We start from the raw sequence: 19,386 nt of genomic DNA, 5'->3' as shown, positions 1-19,386 counted from the left end.
AATAACTTACCGCACACTGCCAGGGGGACGACTCCTATAGGTTTAAATATATTCCGGGCCTATACCTTTACACATTGCCGTGATATTTGCCGTGACTGATAAGGCGACTGCAGGCTGTCCTTCTTTCAGACGGATGAACTGTCCACGCTGTTTGCCCAAGAAAAAAGCACAGACTGCCAGGCTTCACTTTTACGGGATGAGTAAGAGTCTGACAGTGCGGTGATCCATGGCGCCTTAGTGCTGAGGTGACCAGCTTCAGATCGCGCCGCATGCAAATGTTACAAGTACAAATGAGATGGGCCCGCACTGGTCTGGGATTAATATCTGGGAGAGGTTTCAATGATGTATGCACTGTTAATCTGCGAGCAATACATCACTCCGCGCACGTTTGTTTGATGGACAGGGAGCGGGTTAGTGCAGGGAAAAGTTCTCACGCCGGCAACAATGGAGATACAGCGGGTTCAGGGAAGCAGTCATTATCCCCGTGTTTTGTTGTTTCAGAGCAATGGAATGGGCCACTATGGATTTTCAATAACCCCCACCTTATCCAAGTGCATTTATCCAGTCCAGCATCACCTAAATCTAAACGTTTTTTTTACTGGGGAGGTTACAGCCTATACTACGTCTGCAAACCTGATCTAAACTGATCTTTTTCCTGTGTTTACACTATTTTGACACTTTTTCAAGAAGCTTTTAGATTTTGGTAAAGCTAAACTGGAGAAAATGTGCTAATTTCAAGTTTTTTTTCCTTCATATTTCTACAGTATTGTTGCAAAATTAGCTTTTTCACTTTTGCAGTGTACTCAATGGAGCAAATAAATGTTTTACTGTATTGCAAGAACATAAATAGACTCTAAGGTAAGGCAGGCAAATCACCACGCCTCTCGTTTGGCGTGGTGACCCCTGTACCCCCTGTGTACAGTATTTGCTGCAGCATTTCACACCACAAAAGCTTTCTAGGAGAAATGCAGTTTGGCCATTCTCGTTGGCCCAAAAGGTGAATGGGGCAACTTTATTGTGCAAAAGAATCTCCTTCTCATATGCAGGCTATAGGATAACCGACAAAACAAAGTTATCTTTCCGAAACGATATCAAACACCGGGGAGTCAGGCTGATAGACCGGGGCAAGATGAAGGTATTAAAAGTCAACTGATGTCTTTGGGTGGTGCGCCGCTGTGAGCTAAGCGTGAAAGATGACGGGAGGAAGGCAGGATAGATTGGCGGAGCAAGGGGAGGGGGAGCAGAGGCGCGCTCGGGACGGGTAAGCTACGGGTAAACAGTCGGCGGCAGATTTCTTTTCGCAGGTGATGAATGACAACAACTGCGCTCCCTCTTATACCTTTCTGTCACAGCGCCTCACGCTCCCCCTCCGACCCGCGCTCCCCCCTTCTTTCTTCTCCCTTCCTCCCCGCTCTTCATTACAGCACTCCTCTGAGCAAACACGCTTAGAAAACAAAGAACATAAGCCACAGACGGAGGGAGTGTTTGGATAGAGATGACGGGGAAAGACTGCTAACATAAGACTGCAGAAGTGCCGATGGTTAGATATAAAAGTCCATTTACATCGAGAAGAGCCCGCTTCGCAAGACAAAGCGCCGCCATTACTTTTGAATTACTCCCTCCTCTGTTTCCCCGGCGGATTTTCACCTGTTGAGCCCTTTTTCTTTTTCTTCGAGAAAGCGAGACGTAGCAACAGCTGCAAAGCACGGAAGACACGCACCTTGTTCACTCTCAGCGCACAAGAGTGTTTCCCACAGGCTACGGGGAAGTATTTCACTCAAAGTCGAGCAGAGGGCCTCCTCTGCTCCATGTTTGTGGTGGCCTCTCGTGCCTTTGGTGTTTGGTGTTGGAGGTTCAGCCTCCACGGGACAAGGAAAAGATGAACAAAATATGCGCTAGATTCAAGCCCGAGAGAGGTAGGAAGAAGTGTGACAGGAAGGGCATCTGTTGGGTCAGTTCAGTCGGCGATGTTATTCATCTTGTTAAGCACAGAGAGATGTGTCTACAGTATATGTTAAATAAATGGAAGTACAGAGGTGCGACTCAGGGGCCAAAAGCAATTTACGGCAAGTTTAGCAATTCTACAGGCTTAAAGTGACAGTCTGTAAGTTTGCAAATTGAGGAGAGAAACAGTAAAGTGAAATTTGAAAGTAAAAAATCAAATTCCTCCCTTCTTTAACCAGAAAGCCACTACTAATTTGGAAAATGAGGGACAGGATTTTCAAAAGTAAACGATCAAGCTCCTCCCCCTCCTCTCCTGATCGGACCTGTCAGTTCACAGGAAAAGCTCATTGGTCCATGTTTCATCCCTGGTTGAAATCAGGAAAGGGAGGGACTTTAGACAAAATATGATTGTTTAGTAATACTTATGTTACGTCAAACTTCATGCCCAGGAGGTCGGTTTAACACAGTCTACGGAATTTGTGAAACATTTAAACTTACAGACTGTCACTTTACAACCTAAACATTTTATTTTGAGAAATTATAGCGATAAACAGTATTATTGAAGACCTTATATTGCAACATAAAATAACTCTAAAGCTTAAAAATGATAAATAGGCTCCGTTCGAAAAGTACTTAATCTTACAATATTCCAAAACTTACTTTGTTAAAAAAAAAGATGGAGTATCCAGATGGTATAGCGAGGCGTTTTGAACTTTGGCAAGACACAGCCCCTGCCTTTGCCTGTAGGTTTGCTGGATTGCAAGTGTGAGTGGATGATGATGAATGGTCACAATATTGCTTTGTCTTTAGGTGCTACCGTTATTTCATATGTACAGACCAAGCATGAAACAATTCTTCCCAAAGCAGTACGCCTACATTAACTTTCAGTCTTGAGATATTTAATGCTGACTAGGAGGGTGTTGGCTAATAATGAACTGACAAAATACCGTACTCCACTGATAGCAAAAAGGCTGCTCTGCAAACATTTTGGAGCTAATATTTGTCAGGCTGTTTGCTCACGAACCCTCTCCGTGTCTCTCCAGGTCATCTTTGAAGCCGAGGTCTCGGACAGCAAAGTGGGCTTCATCGCCGTGGACGACATTCAGGTGCTCAGCTACCCGTGCGGTGAGTCGTTAGCTCGGCAGCAATTATCCATAGCCCGCTGAATAAACCGCTGATAGTTTTGGCCACTAATTAGACTGTACCCGGGATGGTTTTTGGTCGCAGCCGAGTGGGCAGATAAGTGGGAAGGTGACACGGGAGAGACGGGCGAATACGGTGTGTGAAACGGTGAAAACGAAAAGAAAAGAAGAAAGAGAGAGAGATATCGCAAGCAGAGGAGAGGGAGAAAGGATGGAAGAAAGTGAAGCTTGAAATGAGCCAGTATTAGAGCAATCATGAGTGGAGACGATTCGGACCACTCAGCAGTTTCTACCCTTCTCCTGCGCCCCCACATCCAAACACACACACACACACACTAGCAGAACACTAGCTGTCTTGTCTGAGAGATGAGGGCTGCCATCCATTTTAAATTCTCCCTACGTTTCAGGTCCCCTTCAGAGTTTCCCTCGCCGCTAGAGCCCTCCAGTCACGCTAGACGCTTTAAACAAGTGTCCGTAAAGAGGACACATCAGGCAATATCGTCAAAAACAAAATAACAGGAGTAGTATTATGTGGAGTGTCTGGAGTTTGTTGCATGATGGATAGAAGCAGGAGACATCTCGCACATTTTCAAAGCCCATAAACTGTCACAGAACCCGCCCTGAGCAGTTCTGCACTCAAAATGTGTTTATCACGAAGCCGTCGATTTGCTAGTAAGCCGCTGGCTGAAAATGGTAGCTTGTATTTTGTGTTCACGATGGGTAGTTTTCCAGTAATGCCAGTGGAGGGCACTTCAAGCAACATATGAGATGCCGAAAAGAGCAGTCCTGACTCATCAAGTGTCTTTTATACACACGCACACACTTGGTGGCGCCCAAGAGATTATCTGAACGCCCAAACTGTGCATGTGTCCACCTCAGTGTAGGAGCGGATTGTTCTACCTAGAGCCCTCCTGTAAAAAAAGAAGGAGCAATTACATCTGTATTTGATCGACACAGCACATCAGAAAGCCCGCGGGACATTTCTCTTTCCTATTAGGCCGTATTGATTATCAGTCATAGAAATAAACGGCCGGCGCGTTTCCACTTGTACCGCCATTTGAGGCATGGCCATGTTACACTTGTTCTGTCAGAAGTTGTCGATACGTCCAAATGAGCAGGTCTCCAAGTCGTTTTCGCGTCAACAAACGGCGTTCGGAAAAGGCCTCGTCACGTGTCTTAATGGGGGAAAAATCAAAAGCGTGCAATTTAATTTGTACAGGAACGAGAAGGGCAAATTCTAATATCACAGTGATGACCTTTTTATGAAGCAAATACAAGATTTTAATGAGCCAGAAATACTGCCGACTGCGGCTTTCAGCTTAGTACACTGTTATACGTAGCGTTTAATAGGTCAGCGCTGTTTTAACTTTGGGGAAATTAATCCACAATATCTAATCGGTGCACTGACCACATAACACCGCTGTGAAAAAAAATAGGTTGTTATTTTTGTAAGTGTTTTAATTCTATAAAGCACTTCATCAGGATGTGCGGGAGAAACAATCTCATTCTCAATTCTACCACATGTAAAAGCAAATACATGCTCGAGCTATGTAGAGGCCAGAGTCCTCGTAAGGCAGTCCTCTCCACAGTGGGAGCATTCATCCCCCCAGCTGCATTTTGGACACGCCGTTTGGACAGGGTGTGTGTGTGTGTGTGTGTGTGTGTGTGTGTGTGTGTGTGTGAGAGAGAGTGAGCGTTAAAGCCTATTTGCATGAGTAGTTAGTGTGTCGGTTTTCAGCAGCTAACTACGATTGCAATCACCAAAGCAGGATGAAAATATGAATGTTGGGCTCTAATGCCTTATTTCTTTGCCATTTAGTAAAAGAGTTGTGTCATGGCCACACGCTGACAGCAATGCTGAGGCCAAGCTTTGATTTCATCTGACTGTACTTTTATTTAATTATGTGTGGCTATAATGAACATATTCCAGAGGCTTAGTAAATCTGCATAATTGAAAACTGACTTTTTGTTGCGACATCGGTGTGTTTTAAGCTGTACAAGGCTTAAACATTTAAATGTATTCAGTGACTACCACCTTCCTGTGTGAAAGTCTTGATTCTAATTTCCTCCACCGCGCCTGTCTCGTATCTGCACAGATAAATCGCCTCACTTCCTGCGCCTGGGGGACGTGGAGGTGAATGCCGGGCAGAACGCCACCTTTCAGTGCATCGCCACGGGACGAGACACCACCAACAACAAGCTCTGGCTACAGGTACAAGCACTACCCGTCCATGTGATAGACAAGGGTTTCTCAAACTTTTCACATCAAGTACCATAGATCTAAACGGGCTCTACCAGGAAAGAACGTGAGGTGAATCAGGTCTAAACTAGGGCAAAACCATTAACTCTAAAATTTGGGACAAAATTATAGAGATAAAAAGGAGAAGCAGCGTTCGATCCTAACGTATGCAAACTGCTGCCAAGCCGGCTGGTGAGATTGTTGCCTGCCCAATAATATTTTTTTATTTTGCAAACAAGAAATGCAAATAGCTTAGGCACAGAATATTGCACATTCAAGTTGGGAAAAGAATAGAAACCTAAGAAAATGAATTTAGCTTGCACATAAACCAAAGCCCCCAAGTCTGTTCTGCCTCTTGACAAATTGCACTCAGTCACTCTTATGTGCGCCCAGAGTCTGCCGCGGGCCATACATCCTCCCTGCTAACATAATTAAGAGGCTAATAGCTGCCGATTTCATTATAGCTCTATTGTAGTCCTGACCTTCAGACCTGCTGTCATCAACTAAAGCGTGTGTGGCTTACACGGTAATGTGTGGTCCAACGCTGCCTTGTGACCTTGAGCAAGGCTCTTAACCCTCCCCCCTGGCCCCCTTTACAGCGTCTGATCAGTCCGTCTGTCTGTTTCGTAAATGTATTACAGAGGAGGAATGGAGAGGATATCCCGGTGGCTCAAACCAAGAATATAAACCACAGACGCTTCGCCGCCTCCTTCCACCTGAACGAAGTGAGCAGCCAGGACCAGGACCTGTACCGCTGCGTGACCCAGTCCGAGCGCGGCTCCGGGGTCTCCAACTTTGCCGGGCTCATTGTCAGAGGTGAGATAAGACAGAACTGACATTTGACTTTGTGTAAATGAAATTATGGCTTTGATTTACTCTGGGAGCTATGTCAATGATTGGGTTCAGTGTCTGTATGAACTCCACGACTCCAACTATTTGACCATGTACAGACTCGTCCAAACAAAGGTACGTTTTGGTAAAAATGGTAGATCCGCAACAACCAGAAAGAAAGAAATCATGAAAAATCAAAGTATGTTATCATGTTGTACAAAATGGGTTTATTGTTGCAGTTTATTATATTATATCTCTGACATTGTTATATATAGGCTCAATTGATTTGGCTTTGGGACCCACCGTTGCCCCAAGGGTGACAAGCCACAACCCAAACCATAATTGTATTTGTTATGTATAAAGCAAAATACTGTATTTTCCCCACAAACCACTATTGAATAACCTAGTCCTTTTAACAGACTCTGGTTGTGCGACCCACCAAACATGGTTCTGCGACTCACTTTTGGGTTGAGACTGCCGGTTGAAAGGAGAGTTAGACATGCCATATGCCCTCATCAGTTGTTTACACTAAACCTACTTTCAACCTGTTAACTACCTGTTACGGTGAACTGAGAATTGGGGTTGTTGGGTCACCTGGCCCTCATTAGCATGCCTATGGCTATGCTAATGCTAATGACCGAACGCCCCAGAGCTAGCATAAACATTTGAAGCTCCAGGTTTCTTTATCTTTATTCATTATTGGAAAATCACACATTTAAAAACAAATCTGTGCCACTTTATGCTCAAAGCACAATTCATTAGTCCATGGCATATTCGGATCTGACAACACATTCTCAGAGCCATCTCTGTAAACCAGTCCATTTAAATGAGGACGTTGTACCATCAGTTGTAGCCCCCCTTTTGCGCAGAGGATAATTGGCAACAACTTTGAGCCTTCAAATCTTGGACCATGACCCCGTTGGTCTATGTTCCGCTAACTTACATGTCAAAATGTCTATCCGCAATCACCTCGTCTCCACTCATACAATGTAAGTCGCTAACACAATATAGCCTAATGAGAAGTGGCCTGTGTATGGGTGTCTATGTGGGTTGCAGCTGCCATGTGGCTGTGACATGCAGTTAATAAGGTGTCACCAATGCGCGTGTTTCAGACGGGATGCTTTATTCATTCGCAATATCTTACATTTTAAATTTATCTAGAGAAACAGTGGCTATGGGGACACGCAAAGACAAAAAAACAACATAAAAAAGAGATCTACATTTTGAGTGATTGGAGAGTGACAGTTACTATGGGGGGATGGTAGGAGAAGCTATATGTAAATAGATCTCTCATTATCCAAAGTAAACCCGTATCAAGCTTGCATATGTAAACAGCAGAGGAGTGCGTGTCGTTATTCATAAGATATGTAGAAAGCAATGATAAATCAAAGCAAGGGATGATAAATATGCATGTCAACTAGTGTAGTTCACATAATAAGCCTTAGCACATGTCCGTTGCAATTCTCACTTGGCCAACACGGGAAATTAAAGGTTTTAGATGAATTGCTGAATGGGATTCTGGCACTTTTCCCCTGCCCGCTTTTGCTGATACTGTAGGAATTCTGTATCTACACCACTAATGTTTATTTATTATGAATTTTCAAAACCGTACAGGGGGGTCTAAAGATGAAGGGGACCGATCTACATATATGTAAAAGGAAATCACTTGTGAGGGCATAATATGTAAGCTACTTTTACAGTCCCAACAAAAGGAAGCCTACTTTCTGTGTCAATATGAATATTGATTTGGAGATATGACAAAGAGTGCGTGATGCTGCTGCTCTCATGTTTATGGATCAGAAATATCAGATGGAAATGTGAACTGCCACGAATCAAAGATATGGAGTGTTTGCGTCAAAAAATGTATGTGTTTTTTCAAAGACTGACGGCTCTTTACAGGACATTGAGGACCACGAATAGAAAGGCAGTTCACTCACGTTACAGCGTGTTTTTAATTCAAATTTTTCAAGCGAGACCGAGAGATAAGTAAGTAAAGGAGTATCCATGAACGCAGCAGGTAACAGAGGAAATTTATTCATAAAAAAGCGTTCGAAAACGTAAATTGTATATATTAAAAATGATTGGCAGCGGTGTCGCAGGTTTCATTTTTATTTGCGCGCTGGGGGGAAAGTGGTCCGCTCAGGTGAAATTGCCTCAGAACAGGCCGGGCCATGCCATTGATATTTATAACATGGAGACGACAGAGGACTGCCATTACGGGCCGCCTCTAAGAGCAAGGCAGAGGAGAGACTGAAGTGCACCATGGGAGAAAAATATGTATACTCAGAGCATGGGTTTCAATTTCATCAAGATGTTTTTGGAGCGGAAATGGTAATTGCCAAAACATGATGGCAAAAAAGTATAAGGCGAGATAAGAAAAAAATGAAATGAAACCTTTTTCACCCACTCATGCACAAGCAGCCACTCAAGCAACTTTGGGCTTTGGGAGGGACCGGCATTATGCAAACTTGCCTTTTGTAACACTTTTATTTATTAAGGCTAAACAAGGTGTAGTTATAATAAAGTGTTACTGTGACTTTTTAGAGCTTTTTACCATCTTTGGATCTTCGCTGGCTGTACTTGAAAATCAGGAAGTGAAACTACAGGATATTTTGTCTCAGCAGTTTTAGATTAATATGTGCTTTTCTAGCCAACAAAGTGTACGACAGTGATAAAGATTTTTGGCATCATTGTCGGATATCTGCAAAAAGCACAACATCCCTCTCTTTAATATCGCTCTCTGATGAAAACATTAGTGATTTGCTAATTGCGACCATTCCGTTTGCGATTTCGATTCAATTTAGTTTCATTGCGCAGCTCTCACTGAAAGTAAGCACCATTTCCTCGTTTGGCCGACGGTGCTCTGAGCTCTGCTTCCCACACAACAGTAAACAATGCTTTCTCTAAAGTCCCCTCTGAAGCCCGCAGTCAGTCCTAAAGAGGTCTGAAAGAGTCTAGCGCTGCTGTTTCTCGGCGCGTGTCACTTGTGGTTTGGTCAGTGCTCCGCTCGCAATGATGCCGTGCCCTCTGGTTTCCCCGACAGAGCGCATCATCAACAAACACACACGACGCATAAACACTCGCCGTCACGCCACTTTGCATTACCCACAAAGCCGTGGCCTAAAAAGCTCCAGCTATATTGCCATCGCACAAACTCACGTCTACGCATAAAGATTCACCTAAGCACTAAAATGTTCTCTTATGTGCATTTAGGTGAGCTGTCAAACTAAACAGAAGAGACAAGTTTAGGGTAGATTCTCCAGTTTGCAATAACACCCAAAACTAGTGCTGTGAAGCAACAGAAATAACACACCAGCGCTGGAGGTCATATGTCCTCCTGTGGACACCGTGGTGATGTCAGCAGTGGTTTGTAGCAGATAAACTTTATTGACAAGAATGCTGATGTTAAGCAAAAAGAAAAATATCTAGAGGATATTTGGTGCGTCCTATTTTCACAATGTGGCTATTGTGGTCTAGTTTCATGGCTTTGTTTCACTTTCCTCACACTGAGACAGGGCTTTGAAATGAAAAGAGAACAAATATTTTGCTCAGAGGTGAATGAAGTGATGACTAAACTCGAATTGGCTAGAAAAAGAGTTGTATTTGAAGCGAGGAGAGCCTGGTCCCTCTTCACAGCAAATCATTTGTCGTCAGCGTTTAGGAGCAAAGCAAACCCAATAACTTCAACTCCATTAACACCGTTTAGTGCTTTACCTGTCACTTTTTCACTCACGCAAGTTTGTTTTTCGACGTGAGAAGTACCTACATTTCTCATAGCGGTTAGCCAGACTTTCAGTAGTCCCGTCCATCCCATCCACTCCAGTTCCAGAAGAGAGATTTCCTTTCATTTTTCCCATAGACATTACAAAACCATTTTTTGAAAAACTAATGGAAATTTTACTTGTGGCTTACCTCTTACATTGCTGAATGCTATGGACAGTACAAGCTACTGTGTGCCTGTGGTAAGTGTACACTTTCTTTAGGACAATGCACAGAGCAACAAAAAATGTTAAGTATTCCACTAATGCTCCTTTTCGACTTGGTGTGCTTCAATCCTTCACTGTTTGGACTCTCTCATCTTCTATTTCCATTAGAAATGGGACGTTGTTGTTGTGTGTGACACTCCCACAAACGCACAACACTGAAATAGACATTACTGCAGGAACAACAGAACTGCAGTGAAAGTTTTGTGAGCCATGATGAAAACGCTGTGGACAAGGCCAAGGCAAAAACTAGAAGAAGAAAGCAGCTAAAAGACAAACTATGAAAGTAAGCTACGTGCAGATGTTATGCTAACAGCAGCTAAAGTTGTGCTACGGCGGCTAAATGCTAACATGGCATCTAATATTTTCTGAAATATTAAATCAGAAAATGATTTAATATGACCACCTAAAACAGGCGCTCACTAAAACCACCTGTTTTAGTGAGGGCGGTCCTCTCTCCTCTGGCCGATCAGAAGCCAGCAGTCTGTTCACGTCACAGTATTATCAGTTCAGCGCTTTGACTCAGGGTTGAGGATGGTCCCAAAACTCGTACCTAGCTGGCATTGTCTGTCTTGATCTGGCCGGTGGAAACACTCGACCACGCGTGTAGACCCGTGGAAAAGGTACAAAAGTTGGTTAGGTTACCACACAACCTATTAAACCCAATTGTTTTCTTCGCGCTATAGTTTGTGTATTCACCTTCTTCATAAATCTTTAATAAACTGCGTCAACTCTCCAAAAGTCAAAAAACCTTCAGATGATCTTTTCAAAATCTAAAAATCGACCCCCTCCGAGCCTCGCCACGGGAGTTTCACATCACTGACGAGACTAAACTGACAGATGAAACAAAAATAATCACGCTGTCAAGTTTGCCACACATTTTGAAGTGGCTCCATCTTGGGTTTGTTTGGCTGTTTCTTCTTCATTTGACCCCCCCTCCCAAAACAAAAACAAAAATTAAGAAAAGGAAAGGGCTCCACGCATTAATATTGAAAGAAATAACGACAGCCAGCCGTCGACAAAACAGCAAGGAGCGTTTTATTTTTAGGTCAACTGTAAAGATGACAAGTGATGTGCGAAAAAAAAAGAAAAAAATCAAACCTATTTCAACGTTGTTTTCTCTCGAGTCACATTATGACCCAGTTCTCTTCTTTTTATGTGTATTATTTATCTTTTGAAAACACAACAATAGGCTTTTCATGCAGAGAAAAGGGGGGGATGCGCTGACAGGCAAATCCGTACCTTTTTAAACAACGCGGAATAAAAGCGCACTCCTTTATTTGTTAATGATCAAGTTGTTTACTTTGTGTATTTGATGGTATTGCGCGGCTGACATGTTGTTGACGTTGCGGGTTTTTCTGAAGTCATTTCAACGTTCATTATCGGGATGGGGGGGCTCTGTCTGCACGTGAGAGAGAAAGTACATGTCAAACTGCGGCGTTTCATCCGCGGCGTTAAAAAGACACTCCTGCCTGCTCCCGCTCTGACAGCTGTATTCATAGGCACACACGCACGGAGGCGAAAGCGGGGTGACGGCAATTCCAGACACCGATATGTGTGGAAGTACACGCGTCTTTTTGGACCTGGAATAGCGCCATAGGTAGCTGCAGATGCAATACCGTCCTTCCTACTATGGTCTACTCACTTGACAAGAGACATTTGAACAAAATAAAGTGCTCATCAAAAAAAAAGAGCTTTTGTCTGGAGGACGTTTCGACTTTCACCTAAGAAGCTTCATCAGCAAATGGTCTTCTTGCTTCTAGGGATGCACTGACGCTTGCCTGTCTAAACTGGGCCATAGCGCAGATTCTCCCGATGCAGTGTGTTGTTTGAGCAGTGTGAGTGCAACCAAACCTACCTCTAGAGTTTGAAAACCCAACAAAGAAGCGCATCTCACCAATGGAACTATTTTATGCTAGTTTTGATATGTGTCCAATGAATGTGATCAGCTCATAATCAGTTTATACATTCAATGGACTTTTTTTTCTTCTTCAATGGCAATGACAGGCATAGCCCACGAGGACAATGCCATGATTGACTGGGCTCAAATTGATCTATTGATGGAATGATGGAACATGGTCATTCAGTTTTTTTTCTGGTCAGCCAACCATCATTTTTTGGGGACAGCGCATACAGTATTTGCTAAGTGAAATCTAAGCTATTCCCCCGATTTCTTTCTCCAAATTATTCCACTTTTAAAAGTCAACTCTACATCTTACAGTATTACGCTCACTCTTTGAAGAGCACCTGTATTCTTGCCTTTTTATCTACGTACCCTCTGGCAGCACTCACTTTCTTCGTACTACTACATCTTTTTGTGTCTCAAAGGAGTGTAACATGTATATTGTAAGCATCCCTAAATTAGGAAAAGGAAAAATTAAAAACCATGGCAAGCAAGCTACCGTTTCCATCTCTCTATGTCTCTGAGGCACAAAAATTAAAACTTCATGTTTGATTGTTGACAGAGAGGTCATCAAGCCCCGTTCTATTAATGTCTGTGTACATCAAAAGGGGACCTTCAAGTCATCTCGTCCCAGTATTTACCAAAACTTCACAGCGATATGGCGCGGTCTCAGTTGGTTTGTAAAGAGCCATAATTCTTGGTATCTTTTTCCTGATAGCAGCGTTGCCTCATGGTCTGCCAGTGCGGGAGGGGGAGATAACATCGGCGTGATTTACTGTATGTAAAAGATTAGACACCATGTCGAGTGTAGTGGGAGCCTTTTTGATTAATTCATGTGTTGATGTGCGAGTGTGTTGGTGTCAGGGAGATGGATCAGTGATGCTGTGTGTTGTACGCCCGTGTGAGCGCGCCTTGTCAATCACCACCGTTAAGACGGAGAGCGGCGATCCGACTGTCCCTGAACTGCGGCGCGTACATCACACTTATACTTATGTACACTCTTTATTTATTCACGTTAGCAGCGTGGAGCTGTGGGGAACTTCAAGGTCAACCACATGCAATCTGATACAGAAGTCAAAATGTTCAGCTCTGTTACAAACTTCAGTGTGTGAAAGGATTTTGCAACGCCTGGTAAAACGAGAGAAATGCCATAATACAAGAAAGTGGAATAGTGTGGCAATTTTGCTGATTAAATGATAATTACTAAAGTGCACAACAGTTATATTGGAGGAGGAACCCCTACTTCTGATGTAAATAGTCAGAAGTAGGGTTAGAAGTAGGAGGCGTAGAAGGACCTCCGACACAAAAGACCACAAGTCTCTATCACTTTTTGTTCCAAAGTTATGTCCGAAAATCTGCAATGTTATACATGGCGGGAGCATGGACCTCATGGGGTTCAAAAATTAAAGCGCAATTCGGCAGAAACAGAAACATGGTTAGTATCTTTTTGGTAGCAATGTTAGTAGTTAGTAATATTAGTATTATTTTCCTTATTTCTATATTACCATGTTAAAACGTGACCAATATATATGTATGGTTTTAGTTTAGTTTGCATACTTCCAGAAAAAATAATAGTAATATTAGACAATTGTCTGACGAAGCTCTATACTAGAGCATTTATTTAAAAATGCCCAAAACATGAGAAACTATAGAGTCTATAGTTTCTCATGTTTTGGGCATTTTAATAGAATATAATTTAATAGGAATAAATACTTAATTATTTTGGATGTTACCTACAGCTTTTTCACAGGGGTTTTTCACAGTCATGTTTGCTGTGCAACATAAGTTTTGCTGTAAAACATAAGTTCCTTGGGTTTCTAAAAGTTATTATAAGTTGGTGACTGAAAACCATTATTGAGAGACATTTCACCAGCAGAGAAGCACATAAGATGTTATTGTACAAAAAAGAATAATGATAATATCAACAGATCTTTGCGTAGGAAGCTATTTTGTTCTCGCTGATGTTTACAACTTCTCAAGTGTCACTTCCTGAGTCCTCATTCATCAGCGTAAGGCCCTTAAAAATCATCACTATTAGCATTGTTACCATTAGCGAGGATCTCCCATTTCAGCCGATAACATGAAGTCTGCTTTGTAGCTCAGCGTCTCCCATTATCCCTTTGAAGTGGCACGCCCTTCCCTTTCTGCCCTGACCTTGTTTGAATAATGCGTTTACAGTGATGCGACGTGAGAAGCTCGGCAAAGCGTCTCATCTTGTTTTTTGTGTGTGTTTTGTGTCATTCAGAGCCCCCACACCCCATCGCCCCTCCACAGCTCCTGGGTGTCGGCCCCACCTACCTCCTCATTCAGCTCAACGCCAACTCCATCTTCGGGGACGGACCAATCATCCTGAAAGAGGCGAGTCTTAAACTCTGGACTTTGTGTGTGAGTTTGGGAGGAATACAGATGATAACAATGTTTGTATTATTTGCAGGTGGAGTATCGGATGACGTCGGGCACCTGGACAGAGACCCACGCGGTGAACTCGCCCAATTACAAACTGTGGCACCTAGATCCAGACACCGAGTATGAAATCCGGGTGCTGCTCACCCGGCCCGGGGAAGGGGGCACGGGCAAAGCGGGGCCGCCGCTCATCACCAGGACCAAATGTGCAGGTTTGTTCACGAGAAGTGTTTACGCTTAATTACGAAGATTACAAGATATCCCCATAGCTTTGTCTAGTGACAGGGTAAGGTTATCGAAAATATTATCTGCAGATTAAAGCCTGTATACCTGACATTTGGTTCACAAACAATGACAGACAGAGTGTGTAAATTGTGGTTCAAACTCATCCCTAATGCCTCTAAGCCACAACTGCCTGCTAGTTCATAATAGATAGGCTTTATATTTAGATACACACCACACAATCGAGAAGGACTTTTATAACACTAATAGAAAAATAGGGTAAAGGACACTTAAAACACTGAAATCCCATGCACATGATTGGCAGAGGAACCAGTTGTAAATGCTTGTTAGGGATTACAGTTTTGGAGGGAGAACTAGCAACAGCAATCTCTGGTAGACCGCCGGACCAAAAGAAAAGTAATCACAATAAAAGGTCACACGCTCCAATATTTGCTTGGACCGCCTTTAGCTTTGATTACAGCACATTCGCTGTGGCATTTTTTTCCTGCAATGTCACCGAGATCTTTTATTGTATCGCAAAGCCGTCTCCAGCACATCCCAAAGATTCTCAATGGGTTTAATCCATGTGTGAAAATGATGTCTCATGCTCCCTGAAGCACTCTTTCACAATGTGAGCCCGAAGAATCCTGGCATTGTCATCTTGGAATATACCCGTGCCATCAGAAAAGAAGAAATAATAATCCGGTCATTCAGGATATTTGGTTCATCAGCTGATCTCACTCTTTGGGCACATGGTGTTGCTGAACCTAGACCTGACAGGCAGTGCCTTTCTTAAAGGCTAATGGGTACTTTAAAATTTCATATTAAAAGTCAAGGTTCTGTTGTTATAGTAATGCAGCCATTGTTTCCACACCCTAGTTTGATTCTTTTTATTGGGTGAAATGTTCCGCATTGTGGCGTTAATGGTCAAGCTCACTTTCCAAGTACAGGATGAGCCCTTGCGAGACATTCGTACCCACTCCTTTCCACCGCCGAGTGGCCTTTGCGAGCTCACTGCCCACGAATCCTCTCACTTGTTCATCTTGTCTATCTCATATTTTTTAGTTGAAGTAATATTTGTGCTACGTTCCTGAAAAGTGGAGCTCCGGGGATCGAGGGGGGGGAAAAAAAAAGAATCATCTCGGTTTGTTCAGTGAGCTGAAAAACACTTGATTAAAAACACCACAGCCTCCCTTCTTCACCTCTTTCTACCTTTGGCACACACTCAATTTCTTATATCTCCGCGCTCTCGCTCTTATGCATTGTTCATGTTCCCGCCTTCTCCCCTTTTCCCCCCAATCCTTTTTTTTCTCCCCCCCTCTCCTTTCTTTCTTTCTTTCTTTCTTTCTTTCTTTCTGTCGTTCTCTCTCCTTCTCTGTGGATCAATAGACGCGGGGCAGAAACGCTGTCTGACATTTGTAGAAATAAACGAGTGAAATATAAACACGCTCAGCCTCGGGGAGAGAGGGGTGAGAGAGACGGCGCGAAACAATGAGAAAGCTGAGGAGGAACGGCGAGAAATGGGTCTCCGCTTGAGATGGAAGCCCGTAAGATTGACTGATGTGTGCCAGCGTTCGCGCGACTCCGTGCGCTCGTACCTCATTGACAGATAGGAAGCCAGTCTTGCTCCGAGGACGCGGGTATCAAATAGTTTTCACTGTAACAAGAACGGGAAATTAATCTTGTGTTCATTCAGAAATACTCGGATGTAAAGGCTATTGACATCGGGGCCTCAATATCGCCACTGTGCTATTGAATGGATGCGAAGTCTTTCAAAAGAAATGGAAGTAACATTGAATCATAGTTATACACGACGGCCGCAGAGGCAGAGTGGTTAACCTTGATGCCTGTAATAGAAATGCTAAGGTTAGGGTGTGTTATACTGCATGGGTTCTCCAACTGTATCACCGGAACTTTGGCTTCTCAGGGTCATCTATTATAGCGCAGTAGGATTTTGTTCATAATAAATAAAGTGGCAGAGTGGTTAGTCCTGATGCCTCTAATGACATGCCCTCCAAACAAGTGTCCATTGTCCGGCATGATTAGGTCAAACAAGGCTCAAGTCAACTGCAAACCTGAATAGAAGCACTATAGGGATAGATACAAGGGGGCGTGGCCTAGCTGAGGGGGAAGAAAACCTCTCGTTGGAATCACAATGTTTCACAATTTCGTCACACACAAATAAAGTCAAGCCAAAATCGGGTCCTTATATATTTTGTTTCACGGCAAATTGTTCAGTAGAAACGAAAAACGGAACTCATTGCTAATGTTAGCGTATCTAGCATGAAGCTAACGTAGCTTCCTGGTTAGCATTGTCAGTTTTTTAAGTATTTCTGGGCTGTTGAACCACTTTGCACCTCTCCATGTCTCTGTATCTTTATACAAAATTAAAACTATATAAAAAAAAACAGAATTTGTTTAAGTAATGGTAGAGAAATGGGAGAAATTCAGGTTTTTCTTCTTTGTTTTCCCCCTCTGACTGCTTTGATCATGACCATATATAGGCAGTTCCAAAGATGGCATCTGTATCTATAAGAAAAGAAGAAGAGAATTAACAGTGTTATTGATCTTTTTCAGTCCAGTTCTAGGAATATCAATGTGCACAGCCTCAAATGTGTTTTAATCAAATGTGTAATGTTTAAAACCATCACTTCTAAAAGTGATATTTTATATTTCAAATACATTCCTCTAAGTAGCAAATGCAAGCATCCATCAAATCTACATTGGAAATCCTGAAGCAATAGACCCTGCATTGACATGTCGTAGCTATGCAACTCCATTAAAACCCCTTTAATGCTCAGTTCAGTTAAGACCATTTGTTAAACAAATGAGGCGGCGCTGGCAGTTGGAGGAGCCGCTCCTCCCGATGCCCTCATAACTTTGTCATAACTTTGTCCAGAGAGATAGGGAAACTGTTTATTTTACTTTATTAACCTGCCTTTATCATAATACTTCCTTGGACATTATTTATTGTTGCCATTTTCCCCATCCGCTTATCCATGAGTGTAAAAGTCTTTTGCAGTATATTATTCCCTATCCATTGGGCAGAAGTAATTAATGCGATTTGAGATGATTTTGATATCCTTCCTATTCTATTATTGTGAGTAAGTGATATCTGCGCACCTCGCCCCCTGCCCTCCGATATCAACCGTTTACCGAAGGACAGAGAAACACATGGAGAGCGGGGGAAAGAAATGTTATTTAAATGGTAATGATTCCTTTGCCTTTTTCTGTTTGCCGAGGTTTGTCTCCCCCTGCCACCTGTAGTTTTCCGGCTGAATATTTAGCCCGGCGTAATGATGCCATGCAAATGCACAGACACTCTCGGATGTGTGCACAGGGAAGCTGAGGGGGGGCTGGAGCCAGGTCTGTGTCCGCACAAATCACGGCTTAGTTAAAAACCAATAAAGCTAATAACAGACGGAGGAGGCACGACACGCTGTGGACGAGCTATCGGCCATCACTCTTTACAGTCATACACGCTTCAACTGTGAGAGAGAATCATGCGGAAGCTCAGCAGCTTTACTGTCAGAAGCATGGCAGCACAGTGGTTCATATACTCTATCCAAATACTCTTTATTCATATGGCACATTTTAGCAAGTCCTTTCCAAAGTGCAGAAAAATATTAAACATAACAAATAATGTCATTTCCGGATTATAGCCACTACCTTTTTCCCATGCAACCTATACAACGTTACGTGCCAACGGCGTAGAGTTTGGATCTTTTGCCGGAGCCCAACCAGAAATTTGGGCCAATATGTCATATGAAGGAGTTGTCCCGTAGTTCAGCCACTTTATGCTCTTTATCTCAGAACAGTTTTAACTCACAGTGGGCTAAATATGTAGTTTGGTGAATGAATGAAACGGCGATGAAAGAGGAGGGACTGTGGTGCTGCTGTCCCGCACAGCGCTCATCTCTCGGCCCTGGTGCAGTGTGTGTGCTCTCATGTTATAACGTGGACAGACACCTGTGGCTTATACACAAGGGCGGCCTATATATGTGTTTATTCTCAATAGTCCAGAATTTACAGTTCTTGATTTAACTTCTCTCGTTCCTACTACAGTTTTTTTTTCTGTTGCTCTGCTCTGCACATTTTCTCAAAACAGAACTGACATTTTCTAAATTAAATGTTCAACTTGCAAATGTGTGAGCAGCTTTTGCAAATTATAAAATCATTTTCTTGTATTTTTAAATAAGCAATTGCTTCTCGGTACATTGTTTCAAATTATTTTTGAGCACTGTTGGCAGAAAAACCAAAACATTAAAGTTGTGTTTCACGTTGGACCCACAACGGTTTCACCAACCATAATCAGAAGTCATAATATCTCAAGCGTGGTAAATAGTTCTGTATTACAACAGGGAGATGAGGCCCAAACAAACAAATACTGAATCGCTAACCCTTGTTTTGATGACAGTGAGGTCATTCTTCTTGCTAGACAAAGCAATCGTGACCTGGCAGTTCGCTGAGTTATTTACTATTATTGTTTTGGCTAATGTTGCTCTATGGACACTGTTTCCTTTTACAAACAAAACGGCAGATTTTGGTTAGTTTCAAACATTGATCCCAGTCTCTATTACACTACAGTGGCTTCTATTTCATTGAAACCACGAACAATCAATGAAATAATATGAAGCAGTTGATTCATATTCAGCTTCCACACGTGTACTTCTGTTTGGTGATACTGTATTTAGCACAAAGCACGAGTTCACTTTTTTC

The 19,386-nt window shown here is 42.8% G+C and overlaps 1 protein-coding gene across 13 annotated transcripts in view; it reads left to right on the top strand.

Moving 5' to 3' along the window:
• Window positions 1-19,386, top strand: part of ptprk (protein tyrosine phosphatase receptor type K) — a 132,525-nt gene that overhangs the window by 73,639 nt on the left and 39,500 nt on the right. For all 13 annotated transcript variants that reach the window (XM_079572635.1, XM_079572633.1, XM_079572634.1 and 10 more), the window contains exons 7-11: window positions 2,988-3,069; window positions 5,183-5,298; window positions 5,967-6,141; window positions 14,288-14,400; window positions 14,477-14,657. In XM_079572635.1, the coding sequence (XP_079428761.1) occupies window positions 2,988-3,069; window positions 5,183-5,298; window positions 5,967-6,141; window positions 14,288-14,400; window positions 14,477-14,657 (667 nt within the window). The remainder of the gene's footprint in view (window positions 1-2,987; window positions 3,070-5,182; window positions 5,299-5,966; window positions 6,142-14,287; window positions 14,401-14,476; window positions 14,658-19,386) is intronic.

The sequence above is a fragment of the Gobius niger genome (assembly GCF_951799975.1).
Source record: "Gobius niger genome assembly, chromosome: 15".
Lineage (NCBI taxonomy): Eukaryota > Metazoa > Chordata > Actinopteri > Gobiiformes > Gobiidae > Gobius > Gobius niger.
This window is presented reverse-complemented; position numbering and strand designations above follow the sequence as displayed.